This window comes from Sinocyclocheilus rhinocerous, unplaced genomic scaffold (assembly GCF_001515625.1).
Source record: "Sinocyclocheilus rhinocerous isolate Xijiao unplaced genomic scaffold, SAMN03320098_v1.1 scaffold259, whole genome shotgun sequence".
NCBI classification, from domain to species: Eukaryota; Metazoa; Chordata; class Actinopteri; order Cypriniformes; family Cyprinidae; genus Sinocyclocheilus; species Sinocyclocheilus rhinocerous.
The window spans coordinates 596,942-621,407 of NW_015635083.1; the positions used below are offsets into that span (position 1 = coordinate 596,942).

Here is a 24,466-nt window from a genome sequence, read left to right on the forward strand (position 1 = left end):
CGTGAATTAATCGTTTGGTGCGATTTGCGAACCGATTTAACGGGTTCATTGAAAATAATTTTTCAAAGTTTCAAAGCCTTTTTGTACTTTTAAGTATTTACATGTTTGGCTATAGAGAATGAGGAGTTACGTCACGATCTTTTCACTCCGCATTGCATTTCGGGAAGGCGCCGCCATATGAGCAGGATACGCTATCCGTTCCCATGGTTACTTGGATAACTGTTTATCTTTTGTTTTGTTTTTGCCTCTAAGTTTTCTCTTAGGTTTTGTAAAATTTGGTTTACAATGTTTAACCTTACCTGATTAGCGTGAAAACAGTGTCGCCCGCTGGACGCTCGCTGCTGCCGCAGATGAGCCAGAATATTAACGCGACATGTTTAAATTTAAATAGTTTCCCTCTCTTTAGAAAACTGTAATGTAGAAAGCGCTTATGGATTAAGACATTGATATTTAAAGTTCATATTTTGAGCTCATCTGTTTTTCTGCACATATTATGCTTTATTAATAAATACGTGTGTACTGTCTCGGTGCATTAAGAGTGTTCTTTAACGTGTAAATAAACGCGTTTCGTTGATATTTTGAGTTTATATGCATATCTGCACATAGTAAATGCTTTACAATTTTGTCTTTATCACTGTCTTGGTACTTTAAGCCACTTAAGCATTTTAGAAAATCCCCTGTTCAAGTTCTGCTAATCCACAAGCCTAGTGAGAGTCATGCTCGCAAAGAAGGTCATTAAACAAAATCAAAACTTTAAAAAAAACACAGCAATGTGATTCTTTTATTGAATGAGAGTCAGTGGGTTTAATCAGTGACATTAACAGATTTACTATTCGGTGTCTTCTCCGCGACCTCCTTCCCTAGGTGTTTTTACACATAGAAAAGGCGAAAAAACATATTGCATTGACCAGTTTTCTCTCAGAACGATGATCTGAGTTCCTGTTGCAATTCTCGATGCAGCATGAATGACATACACTGGTGACATTTTTCACAATCACGACAATCAAATACTGCCCTAAACTCAATAGCGGAAAGGCAGCGCTATCCTGCAAGTATGGCGAATAAACAAAGCAGTTTCCCAGAACTCAACGTGGCGTTACGTCCCATTCTCATTCTTTATATGTAGCTGTATTAACCTGAATTGAATGTTTTCTATTTTGTATTTAATAAATCCATTGATTTGAAATCCCTTTGACTACTGTACATTTGACAATATAGACATTAGTTATGTGGTGACTGCATCTATTTCAGATGTATAATAACTGTTTTTCCCAAAGACTTAATTTATAGTAGCTGAAAAGTATTTAAAGTGAAACAGATGTATTGTTATAGATCAGGGGTGCATCCTGTTCCTGGAGATCTATACCTTCCTACAGAGTTCAGTTCCAACCCTGATTCTTCTTTTATTTATTTTTTTGTTTTATGGCAGGTTGCAAACCAACTTCATAGGTGCATACCGCCACCTACTGTGATGGAGTGTGAAGAGAATGTACCGTTTCTCACCTAAATCTTTATATGCTGTTCATTATTCCACAATATTTGTTTTCCTGCATTTGTCCAACCGTGATTAAACAAACCTGTCTGTGGCTGTGGGATGTGAGTATATGCCTACCTGAAATAGCTGACCTTTTAGAAAAGGCACACCTCCACTCCTTTCTTCTGCCCCCCATTTCCCATTCTCAGAGGTATTACAGACAACCACATTCTCATCAAAAAGGGATAGGTAGTGAAATGCAATCCCATACCTGTGGCGCAGATTAAACTCTACCCTAATGAAGAATGGACCAGAAGAGTGGATATGTTATCAGAAACCGTATGTTTGTACACTGGGAGCTTTTTAATGTTTTTGAAAGAAGTCTCACCAAGGCTCAGTACTATTATGAAAATATTATTGCAGTTAAAAACAACCATTTTGTATTTGCATATATTTTAAAACCTATTTTATTCTTGTGATGGCAAAGATGAATTTTCAGCAGCCATTATTCAAGTCCTTAGTGGCATGATCCTTCAGAAATCATTTTAATATGTTGATTAGTGGATCAAGAAACATTTCTTATTATTATCAATGTTAAAAACAATTGTAATGCTTAACATTTTATGGAAGCCAAGATACACTATACCATTCAATGATTTGTGGTATTTACAATAAAATATATTCAAATAAAAAAAGTTACAATACTGTTTTTACTGTATTTTTGATCAAATGAAGCCATGGTGAGCATAAGAGACATGCTTAAAAATAATAATTTTGGCCAAAAATCTAACTTTTGTACGCCAGTGTATGTTTACAAAAAAACATTGTATGTAAATGTGTTTATGTATGTTTATGTAAAAAGTGTATTCTCTTGTGTGTACGGTTTTTATCTGACCTTTTAGAGTCAGTATTAGGAACTCCATAAATAAGAATGTTATTGCCAGGCTGTAGCCCACCATTGATCAGGGTTTTGTATGGGACCAGCTGTTTAGAGTAAAATGATTCTTATAAAATTGTGTAAAATAGAAAATATAGGGCTCAACAATATGAATGACAGGCCAATCATCACATGCTTAATGGTAGTGTATGTTGTTGTTTTTTTTCTAACCAGAGATTTCTGGTAGCCAATGAACTCCAGCTCGATGTTTTGGTCCACTGAGATGGTGTGAACTTGAGTGATTGGAATACGGTGTTCATAATCCATTACATGTTTCCCATTAGCACTTATCAATGTAGAGCCATTGTATAATAAGCAAAATAGCAGAAAACAATCATTGTTCCCATTCTGTACATCCAAATAAATGGCTAACTTTTAACTTCTGCAAAGAGTGCATATACCTTGTATACCTCCTTGGTGACAAGGATCTCGATGGCGAACAGTTTGTCTTTGACGAAAGGAGAGTCAGGCGTGGATTGTTCAGAGCCCCATGTACCGTTCTTGTAGGTGCTGTACATTACATGTGCACTGTCGTTCTCATAGCGTGGGTTTATGTGCAGAGCAATATCAGCATCAGAATCAGAACCGCACTGAAGGTTCACATGTAATCTGCAGAACACAGAATGAAAACTGGGCACAAAACTAGTCACAGCAATGGTAACACGCCATTAAATAAGACATTAAGAATAATTTGTCCTTTAAGAGCAACATGAAAAATAATTCTCACCTGTTAGCATCTGGCAAAATCAGTCCAATTATGATAACATGCTTCCCTTCCTGCAAAAAATTGTCACTTACTGGTTTATAAATTGCCAGCTGTTGCTCACTAGCTGCCATTCTGCCAATTCTTGTTTTTCTGCAGTCAAAAATGCAAATCTTCAGCTGGGTATTCAAGACCAAGGCTGGAGCACCACGGATGTGAAAACATGATGCTGAGTAGCCCGCCCATATATTATACATAGGTTATTTTATACCTACCTGGAAATGACTGGAATCTACCTTGAAATATGTTCTCCCAGACAGCTGAAATGCAAACAAGTGTAAAAGGCAGATAACAGTAGTCCAGAGACAGTCATGTGATAATGAAGAACATGATGACTGATAAAATGACCAAAAATGCATGAGGGCCACAATCATTGGTGGTTATCTAAGGTATACAGTGGAATATTTCTGCTTTTTGGATAGATATACATATCTATGGATATAACTGGGAAATTACCTAGAAATGTTGTCTGCCAGACAGCTAAAATGCAAACATGGATAAGAGGAGATATCATACACTCTTAGAGAAAAAGATGAATATATGGCTAAAAACCATTTGAAAGGGCATAAAATAATGGAACAGTATCAAAACCATTGGAATCCAAAAGAACAACAATACTAAGGAGCCATAAAAATAATATTGATTAAAAAGAACTCTCAAACGAGCTGTCTTGAATGTAGTAATAAAAAAGTCTTCAAATCCTCATCTCAATTAGCCCTAACATTTTAATTTTTTTGGTACTGGCTCTAAGAAATATTAGTTTTTGGTTCTCAGAACATTCCCCAAATAGAGCTTTAAATGGTTCATTTATTTCTACATTTCTTTGTCCGTAGGGTAATGGGGAGGGCGTGTTTTACCTCAGGAATAGCAATCGAGCCAGAGTAGGCGAGGAGAAAGCTTTGAGGCCGCAGTGACACCTTGTGGTGCCCAAACGAAGTACAAGAAGTGTAGCCTACATGACGCTCATGTTGATAGTGTGGGATGAATGACTTAGATGGGCAATATGGCCAAAATCTTATATCACGGCTTATTATTTCAGTTTCACATGGGGGGTTGTTTCGGCTGGGAAGCGTGCAATCTGTGATCGCGTGCATTTGCTGAAGCTCGCGAAAGCGTGCAATCGCTTTCTTATGCGCGCTGTTTTTTTAGGTTTCACTTTCAACGCATACAACGCATGTTTCCAAGATTCGGAATAGAAGGAGGCATCAGTTACTGTAGAAGATTTGTCGCCTCGTGCCACTTCCCGTGTGGACAGTCAACTGATTATAATGGGTTCTCTTGGTGTAGACAAGGCTTTAGATATGCCTATCTGAGGGTTGTCCCCCCTAAAAATATGATTAAAAACCATGCTGTGCATTGTAAATAACAATGTTTTATACTTTAAATAATTGTGTAAGTAGTAAAACAAGCAAACATTATGCATATATTTGCATATATATATATGCATACAGTGCATATATTTCTTTCTGCACTTATTGTATTGTTCCTTACAAACCGTTTAGAGTATTCCCCAACAATAATCCTTGGATTTCAAAAAGAACAAAAGATCTTCTTCTCAAAAAGAAATGAGCTTTTCAGATAGGAGAATTACAAAAAGTTAGAGAGATTAATAAAATGGTGAGAGCAGAAATACAGAAGGATAAGTTAAAATTTAAAGATAAGGTAGAAGAGCAGCTGAGTGGAAAAAACTTAAGATCAGCATGGCAGGGGGTCAAAACCTTGGCAGGTATTGAGAAGAAGGACACCAAAATAATCAGACTGATTTTAACTCTGACATAAATTTGGCGGATAAATTAAATGAGTATTACTTAAGATTTGACAATCGTGATTTTAGTGCGGAAATAAATGAATTAAAACAGAGAACACTATCTAGTAATTATGGAAATATTGAGGTTCTTAAGGTTAAACGTCTTTTTCAAAATGTAGATGTCAAGAAAAGTCCAGGGCCTGATAGGAGGTAAGGTGTTAAGGATCTGTGCAGATCAATTATGTGGAATTTTTCATTATATTTTTTTAGAGTCTCTTAAGGTACAAAAAGACCCCAAAATATGGAAGAAATCTAATATAGTCCCTGTGCCGAAAAGTAAAGTTACCAAGAATTTAAATGATTTTAGACCAGTCACACTTACGTAATTAATTATGAAATGCTTTGAAAAAATAGTAAAGGAATTGATTTTGAATACTTTCCGTACCCACTGTATATATATATAGGTCATTGCGAATTAAACCTCATCATGAAAACAAAAACTATCAAACCTCATTATAGAGGCTAATATTAAAAATATCACTTACTGGTTTATAAATTGCCATCCTGCTGTTCTGCCAGTTCTTATTCTTTAGCAGTCTCAATGCAAATCTTCAGCTGGGTATTCAAGACCAAGGCTGGAGCACCAAGGATGGTAAAGCATGATGCAGAGTTGTGATTTTAAGCCGGCCCATATATTATACGTAGTTAATTCGCAATTCTGGGTAGATATACCTACCTGGAAATGACTGAAATCAACCTTGAAATATTGTCTGCCAGACAGCTAAAATGAAGACAATGGTAAAGGCAAATAACAATAGTCCAGAGACAGTCATGTAGGCTACTGTTGGCGTGACAGTGATAATGAAGAACATGATGTCTGATAATATGACCCAAAAATTCATGAGGGCCACAATCATTGGTGGATATGTAGGTCTATACAGTGGAATATTTGAGCTTTTGGGGTAGATATACATGCCTGTAAATTGCCTGGACGTGCTGTCTGCCAGATAACTAAAATGCAAATCTGGAAAAGAGCAGATAACAGAGAAAAATGTACAAAAACTGTCACTGGGGAAGGACCCCTTCAAAAGTGCCATATAGGCTACGAATAGGCCTACCTTTAGGGTTAAATAAGGTACAAAGAAAAACCTATTGAAAAGGCACCAAATAATGAAACAGCGTCAAAACCAATGAAATCCAAAGGAATGGCAATACTAAGAAGTCATAAAAATTCAATTCAGTATATTAAAAGAATTCTAAAAAGTGCTGTCTTCAGTGTTGTAAAAACTGTGCTCTCAATTTACATTTTTGGTTCTGGTAATTTTAGGAAACTACGTTTTTGGTTCTCAGAGCATTCTAAAAACAGAGCGATTTTAAAACGCCCTATATACGATACTCTATATAAAAAAAAACGCTTTGACGCGAACGCAAACAGCAAAGACGTCCATCTAGACTCTAGCGCGTGTTTACATTGAAAAACAATGAAAATGTGGCGCGGTGTAATGGAAAAACGCTTCAATATCAAGTTGCATATATCTTTAGAAAGAACCTAGGTAAATATAGGCCTACCTACTTGTCGAATACAGTTTAAGTTTGCTAAAATAAAAAACAACTTTGTACATTTTTTTTTAGAGATAATTAACTGCTTATTTGGGCTGGTTGGGAAACACCAGAAATGATTTAATTGCAATCATCAATAGCACCATTCATTTCACGATTTTCAAAAAATACAAACTTTTTTTGTATACTTGGCATAATTAAAGGGGTCATATGATGCGATTTCATTTTTTCCTTTCTCTTTAGAGTGTTACAAGCTCTTGGTGCATAAAGAAAAACCGAAAACGTGTGCCCGGTTGTTGTTCATCAATTTGTCTTCTGCCTTTAACACCATAAAGCCACATTTGTTAATAGAGAAAATAATTTCTCAATTTAATATTGATTTAAATGTTGCTGGATGGATTTTAGATTTTTTAACAGAAAGGCCACAGTGTATTTTCTAAACAGTTGTTTTGCTCCACGGGTTCTCCTCAAGGTTGTTGTTTGTCACCCTTGTTATATATCATGTATACAAATGATTGTCATAGTTCATATGAAGAGAGGCATATTATTAAATATGCAGATGACTCTGTGATAGTGAGTCTTCTGCAGGAACAGGATCGAGGGCACGTGGTGTAGCAATTTCCACCTTCAATTAAATGTGGAAAAAACAAAGGATATGTTAATTGATTTTGGTAGATCAACATTGAGTCCAGGGATGACAAGCATAGACGGAGTGGATATTGAGTTGACTGACAATCATAAATATCTTGGGATTATGATCGATGACAAACTAAGCTTTGAAGCAAATGTATCAGTTGTTTGTAAGAAAAGTAAGACAGTAAGTATCGCTTTTTATTTCTCCTCTTTCCTACTACTTGTTTCACTTCTGTTTCAGTTTTTTATAACCATTTCTTACTATGTGTCAGTAAGTTGTTGTTATTTTAGCATGTGTGTTTGGCTCAGTGTTATTTTTTGTAGGATTACTGATAAACTAATGTAGTTTGATTTGTATTAGTTATCTATTTTAGTTTTAGTTACAGTTGTAGAGACAGATATATAAGAAATAGGATTCGTTGGAATATTTTGATATAATGTGCTGTTTATTTGTGTTAGAAGTTTATTATTTTAAACATGCAGCAAGAGTGATAGAGTTTCGAGATGATTATATAGAAAAAGGCAACTACATATTGTAATACCATATACAAAAGAGAATTGTACAGAAAGCCAAACATAGTAAGAAGGGTTTTATGTTAATTCAAAATAGCAAAATCACAGTGCTGTTCATGTTTACAGTCATACATTTTTTCTGTACATCAAAGCAATACTACTTTTTAACAATTTGCAATGCTTTCCCTTATCCTTCTTTTAAAAGTAAATTAAACCTCACATATCTCTGTTAAGCCTGCACTAAAGTCAGCTGATCTCCACAAATCTCCAAAATATCAATGTGCTTGTGTGCCATTGACAAACACTTTGTAATGATGGGGATTGCAGGAGATGGTGATAGCCTATTATTTTCAACTCACAATGACATCAACAATAAAGCAATACATGTTTGTTGATCTACGCCTGGTTACCTGAAAAAGTTGTCCTCTTTGAAATGGCAAGAATTAATTCAAATCTTATTAGAAATGCAAACAGAGTTAACTGAGAAAAACTGCAGGAATTATTGCAAAATGAGAAGGACAGAAAGGTGAATGTGGCCATCAAAGGTCATCAACACATGTATTCATGATATATATATATATATTTACTTTTTGCCAAATCCAAACCACATCAATATTATAACTACTATTAATTTTGTATGTAATCCTTTCTAAGTGCTATATAATTGTTATTCAATACTATAGAAATAGCAAAAGTACAACAAGAAATCCTAAATGGGACAGTAGGAACACAGAAAAACAGGTTGAGAAGACAAGATATGAACTGCAAAAGACTTTAAGAATTAAAATGAAGAATTAGGTGTTAAATCAAGAATTAAACCATCAGAAACTCTTTACTCTCCAGTGCCACTTTTTCCAGAATTGCAAACTACCTGGAGTTTCCAGAAGTAAAACGTGTCAAGTTCTCAGAGACTTCTAAGGCAAGGAATCCTGAAACATGACCTCCATTTAGGCTAATAAGAATCACAAGCTGAACTGTCATAAGATGAAAGCCATAAATGTTTTAATATATCACCTAGCATATTGTGTTTTCATATAATAATATTAGATAAATAGCTGTTAAAGTAATGAAAGCAAAGTAATGCTCATTACAGTAATAAAAGTTAAGGCCTCTACTACCACCATGAGATCAATCTAAATACAGTGTCAATAGAAAGCATAATGAAGTAGCCTATTATTATAGTTAACCTACTTATGATTACTAGAGGACGTGTATGTCATCATGACCGTTTGAAATTTTCAGACTATTGAACAATATATTGTTAAGACTCAGGCCACACCAGTTAATTCATTAAAACCAAGCAATAATATGATTTGAATATAATATAATTTTCTGCATTTCTGCAATGTTTTGTTTTTTCTTAACACTAGATTTTTTTTACAAATGTTTTAACTGTATTTTAAATTACGCATTAAATTGCGTCTGTAAAATTCACTAACAGCACCTTACATTTCACAATAATTAAAGGTCACATTGATCCTCTGGTGAAATGCTGTTGAGTAGTTTTCTACCTCCACCTTGATTTAAATGTAGATCCATATTCAACAAAGTGCAAAACACTGCAGAAGTATTAGATATGTAGTTAGAAAGTTATATGTGAATGTTGTCACCAGTGGAAGATATTTGACCCATTGAATTTATCAGACCCATTAACAGAACATTTATTTTTAAGCATAAGATATATGAACTTGTTCGTGAAAATATTAAATATGGACTTCTTGTGAACCTGTATACTTGTTAGGCTTCCACAGAAAACAACTGTAGATCTCCACAAACTTCAACAACATCGATGTCCTCCAGTTTAGTAAAGCGATGCTTGTAAGTGTGTGCTTGCTGGCCATTCACTGACACATCGTACTGCTCTGCTTTGCAGGAGACTTTGGCCTGAATCACACATACAAAACTGACAGTAAGACGAGGTGTTTGTTCTCAAGTCACAAACAAACTTCTACTCTTAAAAATCTAGTTCACCCAAAATGAAAATTCTGCCAGAGTTTACTAACCCTCATAACATTCTAAACCCATAAGCATTTGAATATTTTCATATTTTTGTCCATTTAACCATGCAGAGATAAACAAATGTCTTATGGGTTTGAAGCAACATGAGGGAGAATAAATGAATTTTTCTACCCCTTTACCAGTATAGAGTAGTCACTTCAGATATGTATCAAACATGAAACAATGCAAATATCTATAACTGTCATACACTGTCCATGTGAACAGAAAAAGTTGGTACCATCAAGATGTTAGTATGCCTACCTGAAAGAATTGGCCTTGTATAAAAGGTATGCCTTCACTCTTTTCTTCTGGCCCCCAACTCCCATTTTCATGGGTATTGCGGACAACTACATTCTCCTCAAAACGGCATTGGTAGTGAAATGCAACCCCATATCTGTGGCGCAGATGAATTGCTATGCTAATAAAGAATGGAACAGAAGAGTTGTCGGAAAATTTTTTAGGTAAATACATTTATGAATGTTTATGATATGTCTGTGTCAGAAAGAAAGGATTTTTTTCTAACCTTTTACAGTCAGGGTTTGGAATTCCGTAAATGACTATGTTTTTGTCAGACTTTAGTCCATTGATCAGTTCTTTTTTGTATGGTGGCACCTGATTGCAGGAAAAATGACCAAAGTGTAAAAGGATTTATAAAACTGTAATATGCAAAAATTTAATTATCATATGCTTAACAGTGGCAGTTTATTTTTTCCTAACAGAATTCTGGTAGCCAATGAACTCCAGCTCGATGTTTTGGTCCACTGAGATGGTGTTCACTTGAATGATTGGAATATGGTGTTCATAGTCCTTTAAGTGTTTCCCATTAGCACTTATCTATGGAAAGCCATTGGATAATGAGCAAAGTAATAGAACACAATCATTGTTCTCATTCTATTAGTACAGAAACAATACATGTTGCCATGAAAATAGCCTTATGTTGGCATGGCATTATACATCCAAATGAATGGTTAACTTTTAACTTCTGCAAAGAGTGCATACCTTGTATACCTCCTTGGTGACAAGGATCTCGATGGCGAACAGTTTGTCTTTGACGAAAGGAGAGTCAGGCGTGGATTGTTCAGAGCCCCATGTACCGTTCTTGTAGGTGCTGTACATTACATGTGCACTGTCGTTCTCATAGCGTGGGTTTATGTGCAGAGCAATATCAGCATCAGAATCAGAACCGCACTGAAGGTTCACATGTAATCTGCAGAACACAGAATGAAAACTGGGCACAAAACTAGCCACAGCAATGGTAACACGCCATTAAATAAGACATTAAGAATAATTTGTCCTTTAAGAGCAACATGAAAAATAATTCTCACCTGTTAGCATCTGGCAAAATCCGTCCAATTATGATAACACGCTTCCCTTCCTGCAAGCCTCCCTTGATTGATGTAATTGCGGTCGTCTGTGTTTGAGATGTGGATACAGTAAGCATATTTATGCATTTATGTTTTAAAATATCAGTGATGATAATGACGGCAGATAAAATAATAAAATAACTTATTTTGACAAGATACATTAAATGTTGCTGAATACCTAAATGTCTAAAATCCAGTGCACCCCAAACAGGTCTAAATATGCCATAAACATTGCTGCATATTACTATATACTGTATATACACTTGTATATATGTCACTGAAACCTCATTATAGAGTCTATTATTAAAAATGTCACTTACTGGTTTATAAATTGCCAGCTGTTGCTCACTAGCTGCCATTCTGCCAATTCTTGTTTTTCTGCAGTCAAAAATGCAAATCTTCAGCTGGGTATTCAAGACCAAGGCTGGAGCACCACGGATGTGAAAGCATGATGCTGAGTAGCCTAAATATAGCTGTGATTTTAGGCCCGCCCATATATTATACATAGGTTATTTTATACCTACCTGGAAATGACTGGAATCTACCTTGAAATATGTTCTCCCAGACAGCTGAAATGCAAACAAGTGTAAAAGGCAGATAACAGTAGTCCAGAGACAGTCATGTGATAATGAAGAACATGATGACTGATAAAATGACCAAAAATGCATGAGGGCCACAATCATTGGGTCTATCATCTAAGGTATACAGTGGAATATTTCTGCTTTTTGGATAGATATACATATCTATATAACTTGGAAATTACCTAGAAACGTTGACAGACAGCTAAAATGCAAACATGGATAAGAGGAGATATCATACACTCTTAGAGAAAAAGATGAATATATGGCTAAATAAGGTAAAACGGTGTACCATTTGAAAGGGCATAAAATAATGGAACAGTATCAAAACCATTGAAATCCAAAAGAACAACAATACTAAGGAGCCATAAAAATAATATTGATTAAAAAGAACTCTCAAACGAGTTGTCTTGAATGTAGTCATAAAAAAGTCTTCAAATCCTCATCTTAATTAGCCCTAACATTTGTATTTTTTTGGTACTGGCTCTAAGAAATATTAGTTTTTGGTTCTCAGAACATTCCCCAAATAGAGCTTTAAAGGGTTAAGAATGTTTAATGTTACCTTAACATTACATTTCAGGAATATTTCTGCGACCATGCTGCAATATTACTTCAATAATCAGTATATTAAAGATTGAATTCTTTCATGAATATGTAAGGTTATCTGGAACATTCATCTATCACTGTACCACTGAAAACTGCCCAGATCATTATCAAAAGAGTAAAAAACATCCCTACAGTGTTCTGGGAGAATTTATGGTTATTAAAAAAAAAATTTTTTTTGCACGCAATGCTGCAAAAAACGCGAGATGCGAACACAAAGAGCAAACACTTCCGTCTAGCGCATTTACAAAAACAATAACGTGTCCCAGTGGAGTGGAAAAACGCTTTCTGTGTGAACCAGCCCTCAAGAGGGGGAAAACGCAGAGCTACCCTTACCAAAAAGTAGTATACTTCAAGTTTATTTTAGTAAGTATACTTAAGTAAAGTTCAAGTATATTTTTAAGTATATGTTACACAGTTTTGATGCTGTTTATGTCTGATGATCTGTTAGATTACATGTGGAAGCATCTGTTGTTTCGGTTTCTTCTTCACTTGTGTTTTTTGGAAATTCTGTACAGAAGATGTGTACTAGCGCCCTCTACAGTATAACAATGAAAACGCGGATTCTAGGAGCACAATTATAGCTGAAATATATTTAGACTTTTTCTAAGTATAAGTCAAGTATACTTAAGTGTAATTTTAAGTATATTTCTGAGAAGTACATAAAGCCCATTTCTGAGAAGTACACAAAAAGTAGACTAAAAGTATACTTTCCTATTTTTAGTTTAAAAGAAGTATACTAATAGCACACTTGAATAAACTTCTTTTTCGTAAGGGTTAGATTTCACCAAGGCTGTTCCTCAATAAAAGCTACCGCATGCGAGTTTTCAGCGAAAATCAGTCAGTCAGTTCAAGTTTGGTCAAAATCAGTAAGCGGATCAGAGAAAAAAATAAATAAAAAATTCAAATAGGACCCACACGCTATGAGTTATTTCAGAGAGATTTTAGATGCTTCTACATAGCATCCCTGCAAACAAGCCTGCAGTGGCCCTTTACGGGCCCACTTAGGGCTAGCCTAAGGGCCCCCAGCGGGCTGCCTGCGCAGGGCCTCTGAGATTTTGCTCATTGGCAAAACGTTGGCCCTTTAGTGCTGGCCCTGTACGGGCAGCCCTCACTTAGCCCACACTATTAATTTACAACAGGGGTGCCCAACCCTGGTCCTGATCAAACACACCTGAACCAACTAATTAGGATCTGAAGCGTCCAATTATGATAACACGCTTCCCTTCCTGCAAGCCTCCCTTGATTGATGTAATTGCGGTCGTCTGTGTTTGAGATGTGGATACAGTAAGCATATTTATGCATTTATGTTTTAAAATATCAGTGATGATAATGACGGCAGATAAAATAATAAAATAACTTATTTTGACAAGATACATTAAATGTTGCTGAATACCTAAATGTCTAAAATCCAGTGCACCCCAAACAGGTCTAAATATGCCATAAACATTGCTGCATATTACTATATACTGTATATACACTTGTATATATGTCACTGAAACCTCATTATAGAGTCTATTATTAAAAATGTCACTTACTGGTTTATAAATTGCCAGCTGTTGCTCACTAGCTGCCATTCTGCCAATTCTTGTTTTTCTGCAGTCAAAAATGCAAATCTTCAGCTGGGTATTCAAGACCAAGGCTGGAGCACCACGGAACCTGAACCAACTAATTAGGATCTGAAGGAGCACTTGGTAATTACAGCCCACATCCTTATGGTAGCTACTTTTCTGTTGAAATGGATAGTGTAAAATGTTTTTCTTTGTTTTATGTTTGATACAAATCTGAAGTGTCTACTTGATTCTGCTCAAATAAAATTCATTTGCTCACCCTCATATTGCTCCAAACCCATCTCTGGGGGGGGAAAAAAAGGCCAGCATTGTTAAATGGACAAAATTAAAAAGAATATTAAATTAATATTAAAAATATCTCATTTATGTTCCAAAATGAACAAAAGGCTTATGGGTTTGGAATGTCACAAGGGCGAGAAAATGATGATAGAATTTCAATGTTTTTTCTGTGAACTGTCCCTCTAAGAGTTAAGAGTAGAAATTTGTTTGTGACATGATCTTACCGTTTTGTGTGATTCAGGTCAAAATCTCCTGCAGTAGAGAGTATTATGCTGTGTTTGTGAATGGCCAGCAAGCACACACTTACAAGCATCCCTTTACTAAACTGGACTAATACTTTTGCAGTCTTTTGCGCTTTGCTGAATATACGTAGATCTTCATTTAAATCAAGGTGGAAGTAGAAAACTACTCAACAGCATTTTCATCAGAAGATCAATGTTATCTTTAAATATTGTGAAATTTAAGGTGCTGTAAGTAATTTTTACAGACAGAAGGCGAAGAACACTTGTGAAAATATTTAAATATTTTAGTGCTGTTGACATTCGCAAAATAGTTAAAAATCTCTTACAGCACTTCGACATCTTCCTTCAATATTGTTTTTAAAGACGGTGCCATCATGTATAATGATTATTTTCACTTCCATGCAATTAAAATAATAATTCAAATAATCTAAACAAGTTTGGGGCGTGATTTTTAAGGGCAAGTGAACAATTTAAGAATGCATTTCTAATCAGTAACTGAACTGAGTTCCAATTTAATGCCAGTAAAAATATATTTGAGGTAACAGGGACATTTAGCAAGACAGAGAAATGCAAAAAATCGTGCTATTCCTTAAAATGAAATGGTTATAATGAATTAATTGGTGGGGCTTGAGACTTAAAAATAAATACATTGTTCAATAGTCTGAACATTTCAAACGGTTATGATGACACACATGATGGCCCTCTAGTGATGATAAGTGGGTTAACTATAATAAATACTGACGTTGTATTTAGATTGATCTCATAGTGGCAGTAGAGGTATGCTTAATTTTAATTACTCTAATAGCTATCTAATATTATTATATGAACACACAATAGGTGATATATTAAAACAGAATTATTTGTTGCTTTCATTACATTTCATGACAGTTCAGCTTGTGATTCTTATTAAGTGGAGGTCATGTTTCAGGATTCTTTACCTTAGCGAAGTCTCTGAGAACCTGACACATTTTACTTCTGGAGACTCCAGGTAGTTTGCAGTTCTGGAAAAAGGTGGTACTGGAAAGTCATAATATTTGACTTTCCAGCCCTTACTTTCCAGCAATTATATATCACTTATTATCAATTCTATACAAAATTAATAATAGTTATTATGATTGATGTGGCTTGGATTTGGTAAAATGTGCTTTGAAAAAATTTACGTACTGTGCAGTCATAATTATCTGTCCAAAATGTCATGAATTATGTCAAATTAAGAAAAGCTAACCTGTTTTTATTATTCAAAATAGTGACATGGGTGGTTATGTATTTAAAGTTTTTAAACAATAAAGTTATGTATTTATTTATGTATTAGTTAACTTGGAAACAGTTTGTGGTACAGTGATAGATCATCTAAAATATTAGAAGAGAATTCAGTCTTATGAATTCAGATTATTGAGGTGGTTTATTGCAGCATGGTTACAGAAATGTTACTGGAATTTTGATGTTAGGAGAACGTTAGGGGATCATTCTCCTTATGCAGTTGCTATCCACAACTTTTAAAAGGGGCACATTAGTAGCCTATATACCTTTTAAAAGGGTGACAGCTTTTGCAACGTTTTTCCTGAGGGTGTATTTTATCTGCCCTTATATAGGTTTGCATTTTATGGCAGATATTTCTAGGCAGATATTTCTATTTCAGATGCAGTTAGAAATTTACTAAAAACAAGCCTATCGCAAGACATCTGGTAGGGGGGGCACCTGGGGTGGCCAGCCAAATTTCAGGGGGGGCCGTTGCCACCCCTGGCCACCACGTAGACACGCCCTTGTTTCTAGGTAATTTCCAGGTATAGGTATATCTATTCAAAAAGGACAAATATTCCACTGTATCTTATCCACCAATGTTTGTGGTTCTTGGGCTCTCATGCATCTCTTTGGTCATATTATCAGGCATCATGTTCTTCATTATCACTGTTACGCCAACAGTAGCCGTCTACATGACTGTCTCTGGACTATTATCTCCTTTTTATACTTGTTTGCATTTTACTGGTAGAAAATATTTCTAGGTAATTTTCAGGTAGATATATCTCCCTAGAGTCTTATGTATAGCATGTGTATAATATATGGGCGGTCTTAAAATCACAGCTATATTTAGACGACTCATCATGCTTTACCATCCGTGGTGCTCCAACCTTGGTCTTGAATACCCAGCTGAAGATTTGCATTGAGACTGCAGAAAAGAAAGAATGGCAGATTCTCAGCAACAGACTTTTTACAAACCGGTACGTAACGTTTCACATCAGCATGTTCCTATACCAATATTAATGAAAGATTTGGAGATTTAGCTATGCAGCAATGTTTTGGGTGTCTTGTCAAATTAAGTCCTTTTATTATTTTATTTCCCAGATATTTATCATAGTTATAATGTGATATTGCATAAATATGCTTACTGTATTCACATCTCAAACACAGTCCGCAAATACTGAAGGGATTACAATCACGGGGGGCTTGAAGGAAGGGAAGACTGTTATCATAATTGGACGTATTTCGTCAAATGCTAACACGTGAGTATTTTTTCTTGTTCATCTAAAAGGACGAATTAATCTTAGTGTCTTTGTCTTATTTAAAGGAATATTACTGTTACAGATGAGGCTCCCGTACCGCCTCCTCCGCACCACCAGAGGGAACTGTCCCCAGAGTATTAGCGATCTTCCATTCGGACTCCATTTCCCATCATCCCTCTTACCTGGGACTGATTACACAATCACACCTGCATCTCATTTACACACACACATATAAGCCACACCATTTCACGAACTCCTTGCGAAGTCTTGATTTGCCCCGGCTGTCATTTCCGAGCGTTATACCCGTGTTTGTTTTCTGTGCTTTGATCTTGGACTGTTTCCTGATTCTCTGATTGTTATCTGCCTGCCCCGACTTGGATTGTTTCACCTGGACTCTGTTTACTAGCCGCCTGCCCCGATCTCTCGCCTGGTTCACGATTCTGCCTCTGCCTTGTCTCTACTGTTCTGCCTTGCCGGTATTTGACCCTGTATTGTCTGACTATTCTTAATAAACTGCAAATGGATCCAAACCGTTCTGGGGTGTCGCAATAATCACCATGGACATTGCTAGTTTTGTATACAGTTTTCATTGTGTTCTGCAGATCAAATATCAACCTTAAGGATGGTTCTCATCCCGCTGCTAGAACTGCTCTGTGCATTAGCCCACACTTTGAGAATGACCACCCACATATAGTGTACAAGACCTTCCAAAACGATAGTTGGGACTCAGATCAACCCACTTCTAAGTCTCCTCTCCTCCAAGGCCAACTGTTCACCATCAAGATCCTTGTCACCACACAGGCATATAAGGTATAAATGATTTAAAAGCCATTTATTTGGCTGTAAAATTACCCAAAATGACATTCAGTCAAGCTCCAAACATGACTGGCAGGTAAGATTATGACTCCACTTTCATTACTATGGTAGGTCTTTTGCCAATTTACTGTTTTGTTTTTTCTTCACAATTGCTAGGACACCTTTCTCCATTTGGTCACTTTAATTCTATTTACCAAATTCCATCTTGGCACAGCAGTAAATTTCACATACAAAATGCATTATAACTACAAAAACACTTCACACATACCTCAAATCAACTAATTCTTCCATAACACTGGCAAAAGCTGTCACTCTGGCAGAAGCTTAAATGCAGGGGTGCCCGCGCTTTCTCAGTTGCTGCCCCTAGATTGTGGAATGCTCTGCCCACTGTATTAGATCTGCACCTTCACTATCTGTTTTTAAATCCATGTTGAAAACCTACCTTTTTGACTTGGCGTTTTATCAATGAGAACTTTCTACTGTACTGTTTCTTTTAGTAATTATTTTGTATTGTCTTATTGAAATGTTTTTATTGTGCAGCACATTGGTCAACCCACGGTTGTGTTTAATAGTGCTATATAAATAAAATTGACATTGACATTGACACTCAACAAACACACTTTGTCACTCATAAAATAATGCACTTAAACACTAACGGGTAGCATTATACAATAAGTGCATGTTTGCCCCTCAGCTGTTCATTATTCACTGCAGTATGCTATGTCCATGTTTACATTACAGTACAAAATTTCGTTGTGCCGTTTGTATAGATGTAACTGAAAGACAAATATATATATATATATATATATAACTTTCTAGCCATAAATTACAGGCAAAAATCTTTAGTACACTACTGTTCTTTTTCTGTACTAGCTGAATGAAAACAATGATTGATTTCCACTGTTTTGCTTATTATACAATGGCTCTCCATAGATAAGTGCCAATGGGGAAGACTTAATGGTCTATAATCACCGTATTCCATTCACTCAAATGAACACCATCTTAGTGGAGGGAATGGAGCTGGATTTCATTGGCCATCTGAATCTTGTGGTTAGAATAAAAATATACTACCACTATTAAGCATAACATTCAACATGATTAATATTTTATATACTTTCCTATATTTTACAATTTCATAAACATTCTTTTTACGCTTTCATAATTTTTTCCTGCAATCAGGTGGCATCGTACAAAAAAGAAGTGGTTGATGGACTAAAGCCTGGCAAAATCATTGTAATTTATGGAATTGCTAACGCCGACTGTAAAAGGTCAGAAAAAATCCTTTCTTTCTGACATACATCACAAGCATTTTTATTTTTATTTATTTTTTGTTGTAAATGTACAAATACTATTATAAACAGTTTATGTTTATGAGAACATATCCACTCTTCTGTTCCATTCTTCATTAGGATGGAGATTAATCTGCGCCACAGATATGGGATTGCATTTCACTACCTATGCCGTTTTGAGGAGAATGCAGTTGTCCGCAATACCTGGCAGAACGGGGGTTGGGGGACAGAAGAAAAGAGTCAAGACATCCCTTTTAAAAATGGAGAGTTCTTTGAGGTAGGCTGGCATACTGACATGTAGATGCGTTTTCTATTTAAATGGACAGTTTACAGTATGACAGTAATAGATTTTTGCATATTTGAATGGACAAAAAAATGATTAAATCATTTTCAAATTAGGCTTGCTAATGGGTTGTGAATGACACAAGGGCAAGTAAAGGATGACAGAATTAACATTTTTGGGTGAACTGTCTCTTTAAGAGTAAATGTTTGTTTGTGACATCAGTGCAAGCATCTTACTGTCAGTTTTGTATGTGTAATTCAGATCAAAATCACCTGCAAAGCAGAGCAGTACGATGTGTCAGTGAATGGCCAGCAAGCACACACTTACAAGCATTGCTTTACTAAACTGGAGGACATCGATGTTATTGAAGTTTGTGGAGGTCTACAATTGTTTTCTGTGGAAGCCAAGGATCCATAGGAAGTGCATATTTAAAACCTCCACAAATAAGTTAATATTTTATGCTTAAAACTACTTTTTTTGATCATGGCTTTGAAATATTCAACTGGTCAAATAGCTTCTGCTGGTGATAACATATACACATACTTTTCTTTTCTGCAGCTATTTTAACTATTGTGAAGTTTACAGATGCTGTAAGTGATTGTTACACACGCAAAGCTTCCAGACAGATATCACTGAAATAGGTGTCCTAAGAAATCCAGACCATGTTTGCAATAGAATGCTACCACACACCTTTTATTACAGCACTATATGTTCTGTATGCATAAAATAACCTTTGTCAAACTGAGCAGTGACCTATACAACAGATAGTATTGCTGTATCTCATAATGCAGTGCATGCAACTGAACCTTTTAATACATTTCCAGCAAAAAAAAAAAAATGCTTTTCAGTATGATATATGAACGGTTAGTACTGTATCTGTTTATCATGGAGTAACGTGTAGCTAAACATGTAAAATGTAGCTTCTGTTTCAATTACTTTTTAAAAACATTTTTATTATCTGTGAAGTTAGAAAGCAGCTGAAAGTTGCTCACAGCACCTTCTGTACCATCTGTTCCTCCTATATGGGTTAAAAGAGAAATGGTTGCTTGGCTGTCATGTTGTTTAATGATTTTATTCACTTCCATGCAATGAAATAATTAAAATAACCACAAAAACATGTTCATGGTGTGATGTTTAAGGGCAAGTGAACAATCTGATAATTTATTTAATAAACGAAGGAATATGGCTTTCAAATCAGAAATTGATCAGAGTTACAATAAAAATTCTTTTCAGACAGTTAAAATATCTTTGAGGTGCAAGGCATATTTAGCAGATAGAATTAGACAGAGAAATGCAGAACATTATATTAAAATCTTGTTACTCCTAAAAATAAATTCTTTTTTTTTGTACTGAATTTTTGCTAAATTGGTGGGGCCTAAGTCTTAAAATAAATATAGCCTATTGTTCAAAAGTCTGGATTTTTCAAAAGGCTATGATAACACATACGCCCTCTAGTGACTATAAGTAGATTAACTAATACAGCTTTCTGTTGACGTTGTGTTTAGATTGATCTCAAGGTGGCAGTAGAATTCTGCTTTTCTTTCTCATTAAAGCCTTCTGCGGCCTTTCGTTGCTATAACATTTATCCGTCCAATATATTACTACTATACTAAAGCACAATAAAGATTCACTAGTTAAGATAATTATTTCGGACTTCTATTTACACAATTAAACAAACTAATTTAGTTTAACAGTTAAAAATAGTTGGTCAATTTTGTTAAAGGAAAAAGTAATCCGATTCTTAAAAAAACGAATTTACATTTTAATGTGTTGGTCATTGTATTTAGCTTACTTGTATGAAATATTTCATGTTTTAATGTCAAAATTTCTCTAAGATGATTTTATGGTTCATTGTAATTCGTAATAAAGAATACAAAGAAGCTTTGTTTAATTATTTCAAGAAAAACAGATGAGTAGCCTATACTTTATTAGGATTTATATAGTTACACATTTTAATCAGAATGACATCTGCTCTGTTATGTTTAAATAATGGACAAACCACAATAGTACTTTAATTTACTGAGTACCATACATAATGGCACATTTTAAGATCCTAAAACATTTTTTTAAATCAGTGCATAGAAAAGTAATTCAGTTTACCAGAAACACCAAACTAGATAGATATATAGATAGATAGATAGATAGATATTCCTCGCGTAATAATGGTCGTTCTTCAATAGCATTTCTGCGCATGCGCAGCACCCAGACTGAAGCCAGAGCGAGAGAGAGGAGGATTCAAACTTCCGGTGGTGTGTCATGGCGGCGTGGTGGAGTATGCTTGAAGTGAAAAACTAAACCAAACCCCCCTCCTCCCTCCACCTGTTCCTCTGTTCTCCTCTTTGGTTATTTTACGGAGCGGTTTAGGGGGTATTTGTCGCACCCGGGGCGAATCGACAGCAGGAATCGGGATCGCAAAAGTGATTGATAGGAGACTTAGCGGCGCGCGCATCCGCCTGAGCATGGCGGCGCACAAGCCCGTGGAATGGGTCCAGGCCATCATTAATCGATTCGACGAACAGGTAAAGAAAACATCGGTGGGGAGATTTGACATTTCAGAGCCAAAAAAGCGAGCATGCAAACGATGCATATGCACGCTTACGCGTTGTTTATGTGGAAGATGCGATGTTGGTGGTTTTGGGCTTTGCACTGGCCAAATACAATACGTGCAAGTCTTGATTCAGGCCTGATGTGTTGCTTTTGGCAGCAAAAGCCAAATATTAGGCAGTGGGGTCGTGATTGATTTGATGAATGATCAGTCGCTCGCGCGCACTGGCTAAATGTAAACAAAAGGAATCAGACTTCCTTCGTGCTTGTTGACATACAGAGAGATGAAATTGCATAGCTGGAGCAGCCTTACAGGCAACCTACAGTCCTGTGCATGCAACCATGTTTAAAAGATTTCAACAAAATAACCATGTCAGTGGATTAGTGCTCCGTGTTTTTGAAAGTTTTCTGACACTTTAGACGGTTTTAAATGCAAAATAACGCATCTTTTGAGCCTGAAGAGGGAATGACAGCACAGGGTTTCTGACAGGCGCCTGTCAAAATTAATTTTTAATGATTTTTTATACGATTGTCTGTAGATGCTGTTTCTTAGAGCCTCAAGGGTACATTCAGTATTTGTTTGCAGATCAAAAAGTGTGACACCTGAAGAAATTAATAGCAGTTTTGATGGATGCCATTATAATGATGCACACTATCATGGTCATATCATATCAATTTACTATTGGAACAAATTATAGACAGCTAAACGTAAACAAAAACATACTAAGTGCACTATTTATAATAAGCCATACAAAATAGCTGGGCATTTATGAGCCTTTTTAGTGTTTTAATCTGCATGCATCCTTCAGACCCTGCTATCATAGCAAAAGCAATTGTGTTTTGTCCCAGCCCTTGTGAAAAAGAAGTGTGCTTAGTTGTATTTAATGTGCACTTGTCGTGTACTTCAAGTCTTAAAAGTATATTTTAAAAAGATTGTGCACGTAGTATAATATTAATGATGTGGAATGGAATAATTTTAATGGAATCTTGACACACTTGTGTACACTTTTAAAAAGTGCACTTTTAAATAATGTAAAATTAAAGGTTTTACTTTAAAGTACATTTGAAATTAATGTTTTGGTAATCTTTTGTTGTGGTCAAAGGTTGACTGACTTACTAAAACACCTGCAAAGTAGGCTACTAGATTTTGTCAATAATTGTAGTTTGTTATTCAGTATTACATTTAAAATAAATCTATATTAAACTTACTAAATTGCAACTACATCATTACAAATGTGTAATTGCAAATATATTTAAACACGACATACAAGTTTCAATTGAAATTCCATTGAAATTTAGTTTGCCAGACTACACTTCAACCGTATTTCAAAGACAATGTAAGTAATTATAAAATTACATATAAAAATCTAAATAAGTTCTTCTTGAAAGCACTCTTAAGTTTAACTAATGGCATTTAATATACATTTAAAGTATAATACATTTTCATTTGATTGCAAATAATAACGTGCAGTTAAGTGTCTAAAAACATTACATTGAGTTTGCATTTAAATATATTCTTTTAAAGTATATTATTTCTCTAAGTACTGTTTTAAAAAGTGTACCAAGGTGTGCTTGTCACTCTAAAGTTTAGAGGCTTTTCTAAGGGTTTGGCTTCTTGTGCTGCAGATTAGGGGCTCATAACAGTTTAATGAAAGTGTGAAAAGGAGTTTAGGCTGTTTTATCGCTAAGCCGGTTTAGTGCTTTTTAGATCAGAGAGCTTAAAGGGATAGTTCACCCAAAAATGAAAATTACCCCATGATTTACTCCCCTTCAAGCCATCCTAGGTGTATATGACATTCTTATTTCAGACGAATACAATCGGAGTTATATTAAAAAACATCCTGGCTCTTCCAAGCTTTATAATGTGAGTGGATGGTAGCCCAAAATTTGAAATCCAAAAAATTGAACCAATCCATAATAAAAGAAGTCCACACGTAGGCCTGTCGCAATAATCAATATATCGACTTATCGCGCAATATATGTACATGACCTCAATAATTTTTGGTGACGCAATATATCGCCCATTATATTTACTTAAAAATTAATGTCACCATGTTTTGTACATTCCACTTGGGCCCGTGTCTTTTGCAGCTTCTCCTACATAACGTGGTGTAGTCATGAGGTGCTAGTTCAAATTTAAAAAATGCTTCTACAAACAAAGTTTAATCTGCAGATATGATCTTGTTTAGGGATCTGTGCCTTTGTGCATACGGACATCTGACTGCTGAGTGCCGAGTAGTGATTGTGTTTTTCAGCAATAGTGTGCACCCTTAATTTACAGAGAAAAGAAGGTCAGGGAAAAATCTGTAGATGGAAAATTCTCCATACAAGTTCTTTGTGCATTTTTCTTTTTTTCTACATTTTACTTTGCACTTTTTGTTAGAAAATGTTTATTTACTATTTATTCAGGTTTTTTAAGTTATCTAATATTTTGATACTTAATGCAATATATCGCACAGCAAAAAGTTGTTATTGTGACAGGCCTATCCACACGGCTCCGGGGGGTTAAAAAAGGCATTCTAAATCGACGCGATGCGTTTGTGTAAGGAAAATATCCATATTTACAACTTTATAAACCTTAATCTCTAGCTTCCGCTAGCTGTCATACATGCATTTACAAGAGAGTGGCGTCCAGCGGATGATATAGCACGTAGGCAGACGCGGTGACGAACGTGGAAGTGCAGAGGAGAGAGCAAAACAAAACACCGGTCATGAATTAGTAGTACAAAACGAGGATTTGTAAAGAAAAATGTCGGAGGATTTCAATATAA

The 24,466-nt window shown here is 35.5% G+C and overlaps 4 protein-coding genes across 5 annotated transcripts in view; 2 read left to right on the forward strand and 2 right to left on the reverse strand.

Annotated features, from left to right (window-relative positions):
- Nucleotides 1-1,567: 1,567 nt before the first annotated feature.
- LOC107746693 (galectin-5-like) lies at nt 1,568-3,248 on the reverse strand. The gene is made up of 5 exons (XM_016560987.1): nt 3,139-3,248; nt 2,812-3,020; nt 2,583-2,701; nt 2,370-2,458; nt 1,568-1,769 (listed from the first exon to the last, which is right to left on the reverse strand). The coding sequence occupies exons 1-5, from the start codon at nt 3,246-3,248 to the stop codon at nt 1,568-1,570; spliced, it is 729 nt and encodes a 242-aa protein (XP_016416473.1).
- A 5,884-nt stretch (nt 3,249-9,132) lies between these two features.
- Nucleotides 9,133-11,661, reverse strand: LOC107746654 (galectin-9-like). 2 transcript variants are annotated; one of them, XM_016560960.1, is made up of 8 exons: nt 11,514-11,661; nt 11,310-11,367; nt 10,951-11,036; nt 10,625-10,832; nt 10,343-10,459; nt 10,149-10,237; nt 9,887-10,043; nt 9,133-9,511 (listed from the first exon to the last, which is right to left on the reverse strand). In XM_016560960.1, the coding sequence occupies exons 2-8, from the start codon at nt 11,346-11,348 to the stop codon at nt 9,365-9,367; spliced, it is 843 nt and encodes a 280-aa protein (XP_016416446.1). In that variant the 5' UTR covers nt 11,349-11,367; nt 11,514-11,661; the 3' UTR covers nt 9,133-9,364. The 2 variants fall into 2 exon arrangements, with proteins under 2 accessions (XP_016416446.1, XP_016416445.1); XM_016560959.1 differs by having other exon boundaries at nt 11,310-11,661.
- Nucleotides 11,662-16,641: 4,980 nt separating this feature from the next.
- On the forward strand, nt 16,642-19,568 carry LOC107746694 (32 kDa beta-galactoside-binding lectin-like). Its single transcript, XM_016560988.1, has 7 exons — nt 16,642-16,763; nt 16,829-16,897; nt 17,366-17,573; nt 18,513-18,629; nt 18,759-18,847; nt 18,989-19,145; nt 19,413-19,568. The coding sequence occupies exons 1-7, from the start codon at nt 16,642-16,644 to the stop codon at nt 19,566-19,568; spliced, it is 918 nt and encodes a 305-aa protein (XP_016416474.1).
- A 1,828-nt stretch (nt 19,569-21,396) lies between these two features.
- LOC107746695 (neurofibromin-like) overlaps nt 21,397-24,466 on the forward strand; it is a 68,320-nt gene continuing 65,250 nt past the window's right edge. The window contains exon 1 of the mRNA XM_016560989.1: nt 21,397-21,670. Within this exon, the coding sequence (XP_016416475.1) occupies nt 21,611-21,670 (60 nt within the window). The 5' untranslated portion in view covers nt 21,397-21,610. The remainder of the gene's footprint in view (nt 21,671-24,466) is intronic.